General features: G+C 32.2%; 1 protein-coding gene across 2 annotated transcripts in view; it reads right to left on the bottom strand.

The window, feature by feature from the left end:
- Window positions 1-91: 91 nt before the first annotated feature.
- The window catches only part of LOC116770508 (inositol-trisphosphate 3-kinase A), a 77,739-nt gene continuing 58,469 nt past the window's right edge, over window positions 92-19,361 (bottom strand). For both annotated transcript variants that reach the window (XM_032661997.2, XM_032661998.2), the window contains 5 exons: window positions 4,850-5,029; window positions 2,659-2,731; window positions 2,178-2,305; window positions 1,167-1,415; window positions 92-1,052 (listed from right to left, as the gene is read on the bottom strand). In XM_032661997.2, coding sequence (XP_032517888.2) covers window positions 705-1,052; window positions 1,167-1,415; window positions 2,178-2,305; window positions 2,659-2,731; window positions 4,850-5,029 — 978 coding nt within the window. In that variant the 3' untranslated portion in view covers window positions 92-704. The remainder of the gene's footprint in view (window positions 1,053-1,166; window positions 1,416-2,177; window positions 2,306-2,658; window positions 2,732-4,849; window positions 5,030-19,361) is intronic.

Genomic DNA, 19,361 nt, shown 5'->3' with positions numbered 1-19,361 from the left:
TTATGATTTTAATACTGCTATCGATATATGTGATATATGTTATTGAATTTATACATACATGATTTTGAGGTCAGATAAAAGTACAAACACGTCGATTGTGATACGTTTTATTTAGTATCATCTGAAACCTTACATCTAAACTACATATTGTCTAGTCTTTACACTAATATAGTGTACTTACATTAACAAATAAATATTTATAAAAAAATGTTTCGAATTCTTATTTTTAGATCCAAAACTTGAACTTCAAGAAAATAATTGTGTACGTTTCATAGTGTTCATTAAAACAGAAATGGTATTAACACTCTTGTTGGCCCGTGTAATAAGCCATGTTAATAATCTTCAGTAAATGATTTATCTGATAAAATTTATTCAATCAAAACTATTTGGATAAAACAGAATTATCGTCAAGATATTACATAAATACAGTGTCGTATAAAAAGAGATTTAAACATTAACATTTGTTCCTTTGTTATTCATAGAATGTGTATTTTATAGTTATATCTTATAAAAAATTACATCATTAGTCTCAAATGACTGCTTCGTGAGTATTTTCATCAACAGTAATACAAATTGGTTTAATACAATCATTATTTACAATGACATCGTCAGTATATACAAATGTACATCGTCTTAACATCCAGATGCAGAGCTGCAACGTTTATATCCATGTTACGGAGAAAAACTCCTTAATTATATCACTTTCAAGTGGCTAAGCTGTCTCTTCTTACGTTTTTATCTAAACTTAAATTCGAATAACACTGATCTATGTTACCGTTATCGTCCTTGATAAGGGATTCGAAGATTGATATTAAGTTATTGATGCCGATAAGGTAGCCGTCTTCATGGTTACCGACCTTCCAAGCGGAATCGTGGTCGATAGTTATATCCTCTGGCACAGGTACTGTTTTAGCGAAATCTATCATCCAAATAGAGGCTTTTCTTTTGTCGTGAACGAAGAGCAAGGAACTGCCTATAAGTTCGTGAGTTCTGAAGAAGTTTGATTCCATAAGAGTCGTCCGAATAGCCTTCAGCCGTTCGAGATATTTTGGCTGTAACAATACAAATTTCATTAAAAGAAGAGTTAAGAAGAGGACATTATTGAGAAGTTATTAATAATGATCGATCTAATACATAAATCCTTTTGAATGATAATTGTAACTAACCACGGCAGTGGAGGTGTTAGCGAAATCTTTAAAGGCTTCGACAATTTGATCTCTCGTTTTTGTGGTCTTGAAGTCTTTTGAGCTCGTTCCATCAGCCTTCTTCACTCCCTCTATCCTGAAACCCAAGGTCGAAGTAGAACTGATTGTTTCCCTCCAAATCATGTACCGTGGCTTTGTAACTCCTTTGCTTCTGTGCTCTTCCTCTGTTGGCGCCTTTGGATCTATTTGGATCATTTTCTCGTACATGTCCTGGAAAAAAAAAACAAATAATATTTAACAAAATATACAAAGATTTAAAGATCATCCCGTCAATATTAGTTCACCAAATTTATGTAAGCTTAATACTAAAGTTTTGTGATCTATTTCGTATAAAAGAGCCAGAATTGCACAAGAATTTTGTGTTTTTGCTTAAAAGAAATTAAATTAACTGTCATTGTTCATTTTAAAAATAATCTCATCATATAAAACGTTATCGTCTTTCACGCTTTGACGTTTTTAAGTTGATAAAGCTCTATATAAATAAATAATTTTCATTGTCATCAACAAACAATTTCTATATTAAGAACGGGGCTTAAACCTAAATACTAAAGGTCATTCGGATTGTAAGATAAGCTAAAAACGAGGCAAATGAAACTGTAGACATAATTAAATTATCTTTGCCCTTAAACACGACCCTTTGACGTTTGCTGGCGCTTCCTATAGAACACAGATAATACGCGTAATATAATCAATGTAGTATGTTGCGATACAAATGTTTGTTTCAAAGTTAAACAAATAATAAACTATACAACTATGATCTACAATTGATACTACAATTAAATCAGAAGTATTATTGGTACAACAACACGTGTAGGATTACAAAGAGTTTTTATGTAACCATCCGTAGTACCTATTTGGAGAAATATTACTTGATTAAAACTACCAACGTAACAACATAATATATGATTGTCACACTTCATAACTACCAACATTAATAGGTAAAACAGAAATAATCTCTTGTAATCTACTTACTTTTCTTAACTTGGTTTTCTCCTTAGCCTTAGCTAATTCCTCTTCCAGATAAGTCCGTACGCCAATCTTGCAATCCATAACGCAGGGACAGTCAAAATCGCTGAGGAGATCTTGGAGTTGTAAATATACTGATAGGTGGCCATTAAGAAAAATATTATTGGAAATATATATCATTGGGCACTCGGCCTATTGATACTTTTAACTAAAGACTTTATTATATGGAAATACATATATATTATTTATCATAAAACAGTAAAATAACTATAACTTTGTATGAGGTTTAATATAAAATAAAGTTGCAAAGTCAAAGACAAAATCTGTTTAAAATATTAATCTAGTACAGTGGAATGATTTAACCTCAGACTACCTTAGACTACTAAATAAAGGGTAAACAGGTAATAAAGGGGGTACTTTTCATTATAAATATTATTTCTATAGGACACTCTACTGAAATTTATTTGTTTGGTTTTAAAAAGGATACATTCGCCGTCTTCGCATGTGACCTGCCCTTTGTAACCAGGGACGAAAGGTCGTAACACATCCTTCATCAGCAACTGAAAGACAAAACATCATTATGTAACATTAACAATAAAAATTACAGAATAACGTGTTTGCTTATATAAAAAAAATTCACAACAAGTAAATTACTTTCATTGCGGTTAATAAGGTTACGATTACTCATAATTACTTCAATTCATTAGGACTTATGTAATTTCAAATAATTATAATATTTTATTCTTTTGTTTTATTCTATCGACTTTACATAGTGATATATGCACTAGACTGAAATACTAGACTACCTTTTCAATAGACATTTAGTGTCCATACCTGTTTACTTCTTAAGCTAAAATCGTAAAGATGCCCTCGAAAACAATACATAAATTTCAGTCTAGTAAATGTAGAATGTATGTTTTTTAGACTCATTTAAGATCGAATCACAGATAACATACGTTAATAGATCATAATATGTATTAGTTAATGTATTATCTTCAATCTGGACAATTGTTTTATTTTTAAATATTATGAATAATATATATGATTTTTGTTTAAATGTTCTCCTATTATGACCCGATCATTTGAACTCATTAATAATGAAAGCTTATTTGACAATGAGTGACGCAAACGATTCCAAAAAACTAATGACATCCGACGTCAACGAAAATAACGTTTAAATTACAAAATGGTGGCATTAGTGATAAGAAACTGGTTGGTAACATTTTGAAACCGCTGTTTACGTCATTGCAATAATTAAAAATATAATTTAATGACCAATTGTTGTTCCAATTTGATTTTCGTCTAGATTATTTAATATATGCATAAATTCCATCGAACTAAAAATTTATTACCTATTTAAAATAAGAAGAAATTTTCACCAACGACAATTATACTTGTCATTCGAAATGAGTATAAGTTGGACGACAAAATCGCACTTCGAACTAGAATGAGGAAAAGAATCTTGGTGTTATCAGTGTAAACAGTAAATATTTATTAGTATCACACAACTCGAGTAACCGGTAATTAATACGACAACTATCCCAAGACATCAATAATCAACATTTTATATTCAGATTTCTGACTCCTTTAAAATGAATCACGGTTAAGTGTATTAAGACAACGTCGAAATTAAGCCGAAATTAAACAATTAGAATGATGTTATGAAATTTTAATGAAGAAAAATAGCACTCTTGTTAAGATATCTGTCAAAATATAGGCGACTTGAAGTAACTTAAATCAAATCCCTAATTTACCTAAATGCGAATTTACGTACCTACCGAATAGTTGGGAAAATTAAATTTACTAGCGCATTTATGGACATGCTAATATTAATTTCTGAATGGTATGTTATTTATATTTATTTAACATTATGGTTAATATAATTATTTCCTTTAAATAAAACATAACCTGTCGACACTTAAGTATAGACAATTGAAATCGAAAGCGTGATATATTAAATCTCAAATCTTACTCTCCGACATACATCTAAAAAGGTTCTGGAATATATATATTAAAATTGTCGATAATAAACAATAAGGAAAAATACTTAAGGGGAAAAATTTTATTCCCATCAAAAAGATCCAATTCAGTCGGAGCAAAGGAAATATTTGTAGCGTGTGGTGGTAAATTGCTGCGGTGATTCTTGGAACCGAGAATGTTTATATCATGTTTGCACATACATATTTCATAGAAAAATGTACTAGTATCATTTGTTTAGTTTTTAATATCATTAATTTTTTTTATTAGAAGTTTTATATTATTAAATTAATTCTAAGCATCGTTTATACTAACGATATAACTACGTGATCATGAACCAAAATTCATAAAAATACGTGTAAGTATTGCCGTGTGACATAAATTAAACTCGTTCCACGTGTACACAATTTGTTATGTAACAATAACTATTATTCCTAAAGCAGATGCTATTATTTTATTATATATATATTTTATTTCATACTTTATTCCATAATATGAATTATTCATCACAGCATAATGTACGTTTCCATTGCATTAAATTAAAAAATATATATTATTACTTTGATATTTTATGACGTTTAAAATCAGAACATTTTATATTGTACTTAAATTTGCAATTTATAAATGACGCAATGTGCTATGTTAAAATAGGCAAATATAATCCAAAATCTATATTTTTTAAGGCTGTTTATTCAAATTACCTTAAAGCATCTCTCCTCTTGAGGGCTCAGCTTTTTTAATATGGTTCCTTGGTCAGGGCCGGCTTTGAAGTTCCCTTGGTGACCAGCCAGCTGTACCCAAGGGTACCTCTGCTTCTTGTATGTTTGAAAGAAGGGTGTCCATTGCACAATATTCCTCAGTTTCCTCCATCTTTCTGATTGCTGTAATGAAAAAAGAACTTGTGTAATATGATTATCAGGATAAACATGTCCACAAATACGTGGATTACATTCACGCGAATACTTTGTTAGTATTTTTTTTATCAATAAACATTTAAATTTCATTGATTAATATTAGTGTAAATTTAAATTTAAATCTCATCGAGTCTGTCTGTTATTTAACAAAGTAAATAACTTATTATATGCCAGTCGAAGTACATTAAAGACCTCTTACAATTTTAAAATCTGCCAAAAAAGTCCTATTTAATTTTTATTTCTACATTAATGAATTTATTAAAGTAAAAAAAAAAACTTTCCTGTTTGGAAAACTTATACAAATCTAAACATTTAGTCGCCGGTTATTGCACGTTACTATACTGATTTAAAAATCAATGCTTATGATTATATATTACAAGGTTGCTAATATCCAAAGCATCATATTTATAATGGAAACACAAAAACATCACGCCAAGTTTCAATGAAAACTCCTGGAAACAAACTCCTATTTCGCAACGAGGACAAAAAAGCGGAAAGTACTGAACTTGCATCAAATCGGTACCAGTACCTCGCGGACTATTAATTAAACATAAGTAATTAATTAATGATAACGCGTTTTTGATCAAAAAATATACGATACCTTAGAAGAATTAAAAATATAAGCACAGTACACGACATCCATAAAATCCTTAATGTTCAAACAGATGTCACCGGAGTACATAATGGTAGTTCACTGTCAACAAATTCACTCACTCAATTAAATGACTGTAAACTAAAATAGTCCGTAATAAAATTCAAATTTGGCGGCAATGTGCACTATATTCAGTCCTCTATGACACACTGAGTTCCATAGCGCTACGTCGCAAATATAAATGTATTAAATATTATCTGTGGCTGACTCAGTTAGGCGGTAAACGGGTGACGTCAGTATAACGCGACCTATGTAAAAACTTATAAATTTGTACGATTGGTGGAAATCCGGATCGGACCGTAATTCGCGAGAAAGGATTATTTTATACGTCACAGCCCACAATACCTTTGACTAATAAATAAGATTTCGTCACAGCTCTTCCGCGACTTTGATGTGAGTAACTTGGTTTTAAAGGAATCCAATTTAATGTTTTACATACATATCTTTATTATTCTTAAGGACGGGAACTAACACTATAATTATACTATCCTATTAGATTACTCAAATCAATTAAAACATTAACAATACGCTATGTACATAGCTTAAAAAATAAGTGTTCTTAATAAAAAAAGTGTCAAGTTTCGTTAAAAATATTGCCTTTTGCGACAACTTGCACTGCATATTTGATTGATATTAACCAATATAATTAATTTGACATATTTTTCTTAGAGCTTTAAAGATTTCTACGAATTACTATTCTCTATTAGACCTCCCTTGTCCTATAAAACTTAAAGCTGCTACAGTTATTAGGCTGAGTCGCTGAAATTTTCGTGTAGCCAAATAACTCAAACGATATCTAAAAGTTATATATTTTCGTTAATATCCCAATAAAATTATAAGCGGTTCATTATTTTTTTTACAAACCTCCATGTACGTATGTAATTAGTCCGATTCTAAACAATCCCACGACAATGGCTGATATTTGATAACATTCGACGCTGTTTACAACCGTAGGGAGATCATAAAACAAATTTGCGTCTTGTATTTCAGAGTGTATTTAAAGAAAATCAATCTTTGACACCATATAAGTTTATCGTAGTATAACAACGTGTAAATAAGTATTTTAATAAATATTATGATCAGGAAAAGTTGAATAAGGTTTTTTGAATCAAGTCTTAAGTACATTTTCTTAAACCTGTTCTAATAATCGTGAAAAACATGCAGAAGGTCGTGTCAAATTATCTTCACTGATTACCTCTGGATGACCTATAAACTTCATATCTTCATAGAAACCAGTTCGTTTTATACAATTTAAACATATCAATGATTATAAAAGTAATTATATAAACATCATTCGCTTTATATACCTTTTTATTTATAATAAAATTAATTATACAAAAAAAAAACACTATAAAAATACTGTTATATAATTTACTGTTAATGTACTTAAGCATTTAAGTGAATAAAATGATGCTATGAAATTAATTTCAATTATTTTTTTAAGGCGTTCTGAAAACCCGTAATTTTTCTAAGACATGCAAATTTAAGCAATAGTTCCTTTTTTATGAAGCCACAATAGTGAACAATTCCATCATCTACATAAACCAAAGTCTATTATCGTAGTGATATGTTTTACAATGTAGTGTTATCTTTGGTAGGTGATGGAGCTAACTGTAGTCATATAACTACAGATCGCACATGGGCTGGCTCGACCGGGGAAGTACCACCCTCTCACAGAAAGTCGGCATGAAGTACTCTTTAATGGCTGCGTTTCTTCCGATGAGTATGAGAGAGCCGGTTGCCCTTTCCTTATTCCCACATTTTGTCGTCATTTCCTTTTTCCCATCCCTCCCTATTCCTAAAAAAGCAAGGTTGGCAACGTATCAGCAACAGAGATGTTGCGGATGTCCATGGGCTATGGTGGCTACTGCCCATTAAGTAAGCTGTCTGCTCGTTTGCTACCTTTCACATTAAAAAAAGATAACGTTTATAATATTAAGCGTTAATTTCATAGTTCAGGTAACCCCAGACAATCCGTAAAATATAATTATATTTGGATTATACGTTGGTTTTTTATGATCGGTTTAGATCCAGATGTAACGCAAAAAACCCTAAGCACGTAATCAAGCAGGAAAAGTATCCATCGTCGTTATTTTTGAGAGTTGCTTGAAAATTTTGGCAGATTATGTTATGAATCATGTATTAACTTGGAATATAAAGTGATTCATCGTTAATAAGTTGCTACTAGCAAAAAAATTTGCGAACACTCAACTTCACATGTAGATGTTATTTAATATTCGTTTTAAGAAATTTCTTTTCAGCCGGGGTTTGTTCTAAATTTAAATTATCACTAAATTATGCATCGTCAAAAATCACATTATTAAAAAAAAATAAACCATTACGTTACAACTACATACGTAAAACGACTCCTATTACGTGTATTTATCAATAATTCCAGTTGTCATGTAAATATTTCCAGCAGCAATATATTGTATTACTAATTATGATTTCGACGGTCGGTGGATGCAATGAAACCAAAATTTAAATGACTTAATTTAATTTTAAATCTAAATTACAATTAATTGGTTCGACTATATTGTACGAAGGGTGAACAAATAGTGACACAATATTCTAAAATATTCGAAAAAGAAATATAAAACTAAAAAGTCTGTTCACACGGAACTGCTGAGTCAGACCCGTGTAGAATGAACAAGTTTACTTAGAAGCTTAGCGCGGCCTGCTATTACACAGTAATTCTTTTAATATCTAATTTAACTATCGCTATGACACCGTCACGTAACACCTCCCTCCTGAAGATCAGCGAGTATGGGCAACGTTAGTTGTGAATTGAGCTGGGGGTTGATTGAGATCGACCCTTCTGGTTGGTGTTGGGATGGTGTAAACTGCTTGCAATTCCATCTGGTTGACTTCAGGGTTGTCTCCGGAATGTAATGTCCGCTTGTAGAAATACTTGCGATATAATAGAGCGGTGGCTAGTGCGCCTACACTCATCAGTACCACGTAGAGAGGGATAGTGGTGTGATACAGTGTATAATTTCGGTTCTGGTCTAGGGTCAGCAAAGGTTGTAAGCCGACCTTGGTGTTTATTTCATGAAGACGCTTCAAATCGATAGAGTTCAGTTTAATTTTAGATGCTGAGGCTGGAGTGACGTTGTAGCTGGGCAGGTCCATTATTCTCACCGCTTGTCCTTTTAGCCGGTTATTGACGTTTGTTAATGTAAACTGCGGTGTTTCAATATAACATGCTTGAGGAATTGTAACGAGATAGCTGCCGTGTAGTGTGCGATAAGAATCTTGTCCACAGGATAAATGAGTTTTAGTCGGGGCTGGGAAACTGATGCTGTAGTGTAGATCGTCGAGTTTCTCAAAAGCTGCCTTCTTCAATGATACGGTGATAGGGTTGCACGACGAACCACGTTGCTGAGTTAAGATGAGATGCTGGATACAATCATTGGATTCCTGGCTTTGAAGATGGCGATTATCCTCGCAAAGATACCACTTACTGGACTTAGGGCATTCTGCCTCTATGTACATGAAATCTTTCTCATACAAGGTTAGGTAAGGGAACGGTGGAATAAGGATTTCTTGATTAAGGTTAGGTATAATAGATAGTTTATACATATCATAAGTATAAGGCAAAACTATGGGGATTTTATAAACTATAACTATTTTATTTCCTACGTAATAAGAACCTATCTTAACTATATCAAAGTAATCCCTAATATCTAAATCTAACACCTTCTGACTGCTATATAGGTTTCTAACATTACTTATCATTGAATTCATAGTTTCTAAATTCAAGACCGCATGATGCACGATGGACAGTTTAATAAAACCTAGTACGTTTTGAAGTTTATATAGCTCATGGGTAACGGAATCTACATTATCAGTTATAATTAAAAGTATCTGAGCTAAATGTGCATACTTAATTAAGTCGTTATCACTCGTAATAATGCTTTCACTTATTTCATTAATAAGGGTTTGCAAATGACTCTGATTTTCTATTATATTACTTATAATTTTTGAATACTGTGAGGACCATTCTTTAGAGAGACTGACATGACTATTGAATTCAGTGACTAATTTGTTTTCACTGGCCTGAAGGGATTTTATAGCTTCATCATAATGCTGAGCGTCCGTGTAATCGAGATTTCCCGTTATAGTTTTGATCACTGACCCGAGTCCATCTATGAGGCCTCTCTTTGCACGATCTGTCTCAAAAGACTTTAATTGGTTTAAAACATTATAAAGCTTATTTTCCAAGTAATTCATGTGAGGTTGATATAATGAGTTGGTTCTATTATGTAATTGAGGGCTAAAACTATCTAGCTGGTTTTTCACAGATTCGATTGTACTGCGTATCTCATGAAGGTCTATGTGTTGTATGAAAGAATGATAGTGAGATATAATCTTAGCTAAACCTAGTTTGAATGGTAAAATTCCGGGTCCATTTCCCAAACTCTCAAGTTTTATCTCTTGCGTTAGGGCTGGTATGAGGAAGAGATGAAGTACCAGGAGTTTCCTGCAACAATTGTGCACTTTTAGGTACTCTTTTTAATCTTGACTTGGAAATAAGGCCTTGTTTTCGTTTAGTGTAAATGTGAATTGGGAGATTAGCTGTCACCTCGTCACGTGTGTAACGCGGAGCCAACTTTTGACGCGAGGCAACTGGGTTTTTAATGAAAACGGGTTGATCAGGTGAATAAGTAACTTCAGGCTCGCGATCCTTATTATGTCCTGCCATTATATTAGTCCGTTCGTTGATACCTATCTCGTGAACCGTGTTATATACTATAGTCATTTTAGCTTTATGATCAATCATGTATTGTTGTAACAAGTGTGCGGAAATGTCTATATTAAAAGGATCACGAGGATCGAAATGTCCTGTAACAAGATCTAGAGGCTTACACTTAGTAAAACTATGAATACTACTGTTATAAGCTAAAATCGCGTAAGGCATAATATTAATTACTGAATCTGATTTTTGGCTCAATTTAAGAATACGTAAATGTTCTAGTATAGTAGAATGGAATCTTTCCACAATTCCATTTTCATTCGGTGTATGTGGAGCAACCCTATGATGGTGAATTTTATGAAATTTAACAAATTCTGCCATAAGCTGATTAGTAAATTCAGTTCCATTATCTGTAACAATAGTAATCGGTACGCCATGGTTAGTGCAGAAGTTAAGTAAACCCTGTAAGACGCTAACTGCAGTTCCATCTCTCAAATGATAAGCCTGACCAAATTTTGAAAATGCATCTACAATAGTTAAGAATTTTTCACTCTGTATAGTCAAGAGATCTAAATGTACTAATTCAAATGGCCTTGTGGCAGGTGTTAAAACTTGAAATTGCTGCCTGATAGGGTTGCGGTCATATTTTGCTTGACCACATATAATGCATTCGTTTATAAATTTTGATATATGCTCTTTCATCTTAGGCCAAAAATATCTGTGAGAGAGAGAAAGGTAGCATTCATTGATGCCTCGATGATTAGTTTTCCCATTGTGGTATTTATGAATGATGTCTTGTTGCTGGAGATACTCTCTTACATTTTCTACTTCCCTTTTTACTACAAATAATCGCATAGCAGAATTTTTGAAGTTATTTTGAATAATAGGTATTATTTGGTACATAGCCAAAGGTGGATTTATGAGTAAGCCAGTGTTAATTTTTGGAAGGACATGCTCTTTTATTGCATTTACAACATCTTCTTCTAAATTTGATTGTGAAACCTGTAAATTAATTCTAGTATAAGCATCGAAAGGTTTTGTTACACTTGGTCTAACCTTGATATCTCCAACTATATTGAAAACTATTTGTTTTGTGAACTTATTTAATGGGTAATCGGATATAGGTATTTCCAGTATGGGATTTTCAGCACTAGTATGAGCTGTAGCCGTTGATGAATTTTCATCAACATCTGGGGCTGTTAAAGTTCTAGAGTCATCTGAAGTAGATGGATTTGCAATGATAGATGAAAGTTCCTCATTATTAAGTTCAATACGAGAGAGGGCATCTGCATTGGTATTATATTTTCCTTGTTTGTATGTAACTGAAAAATCGTATTCGCTAAGTTTGAGACGCCATCTGGTTAATCGAGAATTGGGTTCTTTCAAGTTCATAACCCATTGTAAAGGCCTATGATCAGTAATGATTTTAAACTTCCGCCCAAATAAATAAGGTCTAAAATACTTTGTAGCCCAAACTATAGCTAAAAGCTCCTTTTCAATAGTACTATAGTTAGTCTCACTGTCATTAAGTGTACGGGATGCATATGCTATGGGTTTATCTGATCCTATGTTACCTTGAGATAGAACGGCACCTATGGCTACGTTAGACGCATCCGTTGTCAGTATAAAGTCTTTACTAAAATCAGGATATTGTAGGATCGGATCATTTGTTAGAAGAGTTTTACAGTGCTCGAAACAATTTTTGTAATTTTGATCTAATGTTATTTTGTTTCCCTTTTTAAGACAATTAGTTAGAGGTTTAGTCACACGTGCAAAGTTAGGTATGAATTTTCTGTAATAGCCTAGTAATCCGAGAAAACGTTTGATTTCGGTTGTAGTTTTAGGAAGGGGATAATTTTGAATAGCCTGGATTTTGTTAGGATTTGGTTTTACACCATCTCTACCTATTATATGACCTAAAAATTCAGTTTCCAATTTCAAAAACTCAGATTTATCCATCTGGATTTTGAAATTAGACTCTCTCAATTTTTTAAATACCTTCTCAAGGTTAATTACGTGCTCTTGCAATGATGTACTAAAGACTATTATGTCATCTAGGTAAACGAGGCAAACCTGATTTTGAAGATCTTTAAGGACATTGTCCATCACACGTTGGAATGTGGATGGAGAGTTTTTTAAACCCATTGGCATTCTCAAAAATTCGTAATGACCATTCTCAACATTGAATGCGGTTTTCTCAACATCCGCGGGGTCCATCTCTACTTGATAGAAACCACTAGCTAAATCCAGGGTTGTGAAGTATTGACATTTTCCAAGTTTATCTAATACATCTGTTATATTCGGAATTGGGTACTTATCATCAACTGTTTTCTCGTTTACCTTTCGAAAATCAACGACGAGACGCCATTTGATTTTATTGGATGCATCAGCCTTTTTCGGTACTATCCATATAGGAGAGCTCCAAGCAGACTCCGATGGTCGGATAATATTCTGCTCGAGCATTTTTTTGATTTGATCTCTAACTTCCTGTCTATGAACATGCGGATATCTATAGCTTTTAGTATGTACGGGGATTTCATCAGTAGTTTTTATTTTATGTTTTATTTTGTTGGTGAAGGTTAAAGGTTCACCCTCAAGATAAAACACGTCCGCGTAGCTGGCACAAAGATTAATCAGGTTAGCACGTTCTTCTGCGTTCATATGATCTGTTCGGAGACGAGATAAAACTTTTTTTATGCGGTCTGATAAAATCTCAGTATTAGTACATTCAAAATTAAAAAGCGAAGCTTCTACAGGTCGGTCCATGGAAAATACGATATCATTAGATGAAGGGTTAGTTATTTCTACCCAAGCGCGGTTATTAACTACTTTAGTTAGACATTCAGGAATTATACAATTACATATACATTGATTTTCCACTATTACATCACCATCCTGCGTATTAATAGGTAATCTAACTAGTTTAGAAGAATTAGCGGGGACAATCTCTTCATAAAGATTAACGTTTTTAGAGTCATACATGTGTATAGGAATATGTGTACTGCGGGTTTTTAGAATTCTGTTTTTAAGATCAATATTACAATCAAACGCACTCAATAAATCTAAACCTATAAGTCCGTCGAAGTAATTATGGAATTTATATATGAATAGTGTCATGTCGCCTTGCTCTTTAAATTCAGGGAAATATGGTAAAGTAATGGAATAATTATTTGTACTAGTGGCGTGCACATTAGTGACCTCAAATGGTTCATAATTAAGGGGTATATGATTAAAGTATTTTTCAACGGATTCCGGACTAATAAATGACTGGTTTGCGCCTGTGTCTATTAACAATTTAAGTGGAGGTTCTGAAATTTGAATATAACCTAATTGCCTCTGTATGTGGAAATTGAGCTCTATCTTGGCTTTTCTGGTTTTAAGACTTCCTGAAAATTTTCATCTTTACTATCCTTACAGGTGGAAATGGGTTCATCTACGTTATATACTGCTGAGGGTTCTTCGGAGGTATAATATGGCTCATAATGTTCATTATATTGATCATAATCATAGTAATACTGATCATAATCGGGATAATATTCATATTCATTATAGTTATAATCATCGTCAAATTCGTTGAAATTTAACTCACGGGTTTTGAAATAATTACTAGGAGGTGGATTGCCAAATTTACGCCAATCATGCCCTGTAGGGGGTAAATTCCTAGGTATAAAGTGACTCACACCACTCATCGGACGTGGTTTAAATGGTTGTTGGGGTTGCTGAGGACTATTAGGCAATCTAAAAAGATTACTTTGCGGATTATAATTCTGAGGCAGAGCGCGCATTACTTGTTGAGTTCGAGAGGGGCCACAGGGTGGTTGCATCTGTTGTGGTTGGCTCGGACGCCATCCTTGGTTATTTGGTGATGCGAATGACCTTGATGGACCAGGCATGTTCTGGTGCCTGAAGGGCATATTAAATGGTACGAAATTGTTAGACGGTAAATGGATCGCATTAGATTTCAAATGAGTTTGATGAAGATCTTTCCTAGAAACACCTTCATTTCTTTGTTGTAAATACAGAGTATTAAGTTCGTCTTGAACAAATTGAAGGGCCTTTTCAATAGACTCCGGTCGCATACAGCGGATCCTACAACCTATGGGGTCTTTTAAACCTCGCAAGTATGCTTGAAGAGTAAGCTTTTTATATAAATCTCGTTTAGCTTCTATGGTAGTTGGGACAGATTCATGTAAAGAGATATATGTCATAATGGTACTATATAAATTCTGGCACCTCTCATAAAATTCCTGAGGTGTGCTATTACCCTGTGTTTGTAATGAAAGATCACTATAAAGAGCGGTCTCGTCACGGTGATCTGCAAAATTGTTCACTAACGCACTCCTGATACCTAGCCAGTTTTCTGGAATTCCATTGGAATTAATTAGCCTAGCCGCGGGTCCAGAAATTTTATTTAAGATTCCGTTTATTAAAGCCAAATTAGACAACTCGTTTCCAGGACCCGGTTGGAAATATTGCAATACTAATTGATCGCATAAATTAATGAAACGGGTTAAAACATGAGTGTTCCCGTCGAAATCGGGTAGCAACCTTAGTGATTTGTAGATATTGTCAATGTCAGCCATTTTTACGTTTAAATCTCTATTTTCGTCTATTATATTAAACTTATTATTTTTATCTAACCTATTCTTTAATCTAGAGTTGCGATATTCGAGTGGATGAAAAATCTTGGTAGCTTAAAATGACACACACAATTTAAAATAATACACAATTAAAATTCAAAAAGTAAGTTTAAACAATCGAAAGAATCGAAAGAAACGAACATAAAATATAATAAAAATCACACTAATTGATTTGAAAGTCAGGTGAAAATGTAAGTTTATTCAAAACTATATTCTTTATGAAATAAATCGATTTTATTAAATAAAGATTAGAAAAAAAAATAAAATTGATTAACTACGTCTATAAAAGAAATTAATTAATTTTTTACTGAACCCTAATAAGGTATATGTGAGTAATTAATTAATAAAATAGTTATAGTCTTACTAAATTAAGGATATGAACTAGGAAAGTAAGGACTGAGATAGATTCAAAGTACTTACGCATATCTGAATTTTGGTATCAATTGCGGAATCGATTTTCAGATCTCCCCCGAACCGTTCGAACCGAATAGGTTTCGGATACTCGAAAACGGTGCTTAGCCACCCGGGTAGCTCGCGAACACGGTATCGAAGTTGGATATTATCACGAACTATCCGCGAGTATCCTACCGACTGCGCCAATTATGATTTCGACGGTCGGTGGATGCAATGAAACCAAAATTTAAATGACTTAATTTAATTTTAAATCTAAATTACAATTAATTGGTTCGACTATATTGTACGAAGGGTGAACAAATAGTGACACAATATTCTAAAATATTCGAAAAAGAAATATAAAACTAAAAAGTCTGTTCACACGGAACTGCTGAGTCAGACCCGTGTAGAATGAACAAGTTTACTTAGAAGCTTAGCGCGGCCTGCTATTACACAGTAATTCTTTTAATATCTAATTTAACTATCGCTATGACACCGTCACGTAACATACTAGTTTATATTTTCTTGTTTGTGTTTACATTCCTTTTATTTTAATTTCATTAATGTACGTCAATCAATGCCAGTTTAAACAAACATGTTACAAAATACGTAAACAAAGAAACGTGTTCAACTCGCCCGGCCTTTAGACAATAGTGTGAACGTCGTAATTTGACACTTGTTATGAAATAAAGGTTCTGTGCTTAATGCGGTGGTGTACTTGAAATTTTTTTTACGAACATTTTTGATATCTAAACGAAATGGACTTTTTTGTATTGAAATAAAGACGGTATAAATTTAAATTATCTATATCCATTTTTATAAGAATAAACCCCGATTCTTCCTGGTAACGCTGTAACTTGAGAAAGGCTATACCGATATTATTAGTCTTTTTGTATTTTCTAATACTTTGTAGTAAGCTTTTACATATAAAACAAAAACAAATTCAGAAATAGAAAAATTCAAAAGTTATCTTTATCAAAACTTTTTTGACGTACTCTTTGCTTGACACGTTTATTTAGCTGTCAGTTGTTTGACACTTGTCTGTCAGTTATTCCAACAGATCGCATAACGCTTATGTCGTGTAAAAAGATCGCATTTCTAACATAACGTTACGTTAATTGGTTGCTCGGAATAAATAAGTTATAATGGAAATCCATGGTAGATATGAAGAACGAATTATAATCCTTCAAAGCTTCCATATCGGAATATTTCTTTTTGACGTAAACCCACTCGTTTCTCTGTTCCGAAAGTTATAATTCCGAATTAATTGGCTATAGGTTCAAAGATGGAAATGCTTAAAAATGTTAGTGTTTATTTACAAAACGCGATAAATATATATTATAATGAATATTTATATCACTTATCGTTAAAGTAATTGAAGCAATTATAATTTTAAAATTTTATACTTTAATGGTTTTCATCATTTGCAATAAGTGTTTTTGGGTGTGTATAAGTGTTATTTTAATTATGATATTAATTTTGTTTTAAGTGGAAATTAATTTTCGTTATTTAAAGTTATCTTAAATATTATAAATAGATGAATATATACCAAATATTGAATTGTTAAATGGGACGCTACTTCTTGGATTTAATACTATCTTTAAAGTTGTTTAAACCTTAGTTATTTGCGATTTATACTGGAAATTTATATACTTATTTTTTTTTTTATTAAATCCTTTGGTATCGAAGTACCGATATAGAATATAAACCTAATTTCTCAACTTGAATAAGGACACGACGGCTTATTCAAGAAAGGGACTGAAAAGAAATACCGCCCTTTCAATTCGTGTTTCAATCGAGTTTGAATGCGACTATTCTATATAGATTAAAAGAAATTATGATTGAATCTTTTACTTCAATTAAATCTATTGAAGTATTAGACATAAAAATTGTCAGTCGCAACAAAGATATGTAAAAGCAACGAGCAATCTTTAACCAGAATTAATTACAACAGTACATTTAGAAATCTTATGGTGACGCAATTCTCTGCCTACGACACCACTTAGTACGTGTGTCACTACGAATATATACGAACGTATTAAATACTAACTCAAAAACCTGATTACTTGTAAACAACTTTACACATAACATTCATTTGCAACGAAGAAAACTTATTGCATTACATATCATTGAATTTCAATTCATACATTCAATGACGCAAGAATATAATTCAATCAACTTTTAAACAGGTGCAAAAGATATATTGCGTGATTATAGGCATTTTATTTTATATATTAAAACTATTCGAATCATAATTATGCCTACGCAGATGCTTTGTCCTTGTCCTGCAAATATGATTATAATGGGTGTAACAGAGATAAATTCGTGAACCTACGTAGGTCATTTACCCTTGTCTGTATTTTAGAGTATTATAAACTTTATGTATAAAACAATAAAGGTTAGATTGTTGCAGACATCGTGTCAAGAGCATCAATGACGCACAAAGTCTAGGTGAATCTGCAAATTAATAAACAGACCTTCCCTGGCATTGTTTATTATATTAATATAACTTTCAAGGATATCTGAAACGGCACAATCTTTGCTTAGCTCATACGTCGGAAGTTGACGTTTTGTAAATGCATTAAACAGTTAAAATCTTTTACTAATAAAAAATAACTTCATAGTTAAATCTCACACTGTTTATTAAGTTGATTACATATGTTTTTTTAATAGCCAATTTTAAAAGTCAATTTCATATAAATTTAACATTGAAATCGGTATTGTATTATTTGATTATTAGATGAGCACACTAAATTCTTAACCGTACAAAGTAAATATAAGTTATCGCGTATATACAAAGGGAAAGGTATTGATTTCAGGAACAATAATTTATAATGACATGGTTTATTGCTTACATACGTACCTATGTCTCATTTACGTTTTTTCTGCTAACAGAATCTATACAACAGAACTAAAGAAAAAACAGGAGATTTAAAAATACTATAGAAGTGGAGTAGGTCAAGATTAAATATAGATTAATGATCCTAGATTGATTTTCATGTGTTTTTCTCTCATAATAAATAAAAAAAAATAGTATTAAGTCAAAATTGTTTTGCTAAAATACATATTTCTGTAAGACAAACTTGAGAACAAAGTTTCATACACGAATAAACTCTGGAACATTCTTAGTCATTTTAAATCAATTGATTTAACACAATCAACGCATTTCCAGAAACAATTTGTTGAATGAAGTCATTGTCGTGATCACAAACATTTTAAAACCTTTTATTTAAAAGATACTAAAAACAAAGTCAAGTTTTAAGAGCTTGATACGTAATTATTGAACATAACAATATATTACAAGCTATTGTATTATGTACAATGTGAGTTTGCATTTACTATTTCGTTACAGAACGAAGCGAAAACGAAGAAATAATGATGTCAATTAATTAAGTGATCCTTAGAAGTAAAATTATAAAGATAACAACAAATTTTTTATATGTTTTAAATTTGTTGCTTTCTGTCAAAAAGGTAAAGTCAATAATATTTTTTTATGATTGAAATACAATCCTAATACCTTTTTAATGCCGTTCTCCTCTCTTATTTGTCTGATTAAATGACATTTGACAGAAATATGGATATAAAACTTTCACTAAAAAATGTAAATATTTTATTATACTCATAATTCATGAGCAATTCTGAACAGAACAACCATACATATTAGTGGTACATAATATAAGGATAACACCTCGAGATATAGAAACCCGAAAATATTAAGGTCGCGATGAGGTTGTTTTAAAGCGACTGTGGGCAATAGGAAAAAGCCTATCCATCAATTAAGTATTCACATCGAATTGTTTGAGCATCACAATCTCAAGATCGTATATAATTCCAATGTCTTTATTTGCGATGCAAAAAAAGACGGAAATTTTACTTCATATTCCATAACATTTCTCAATGAAGGCCCGATGTCAGATG

Source organism: Danaus plexippus, chromosome 7, assembly GCF_018135715.1.
Source record: "Danaus plexippus chromosome 7, MEX_DaPlex, whole genome shotgun sequence".
In the NCBI taxonomy this organism is placed as follows: Eukaryota; Metazoa; Arthropoda; class Insecta; order Lepidoptera; family Nymphalidae; genus Danaus; species Danaus plexippus.
The sequence above is the reverse complement of the archived record's forward strand: the minus strand, read 5'-3'. Positions and strand labels throughout refer to the sequence as shown.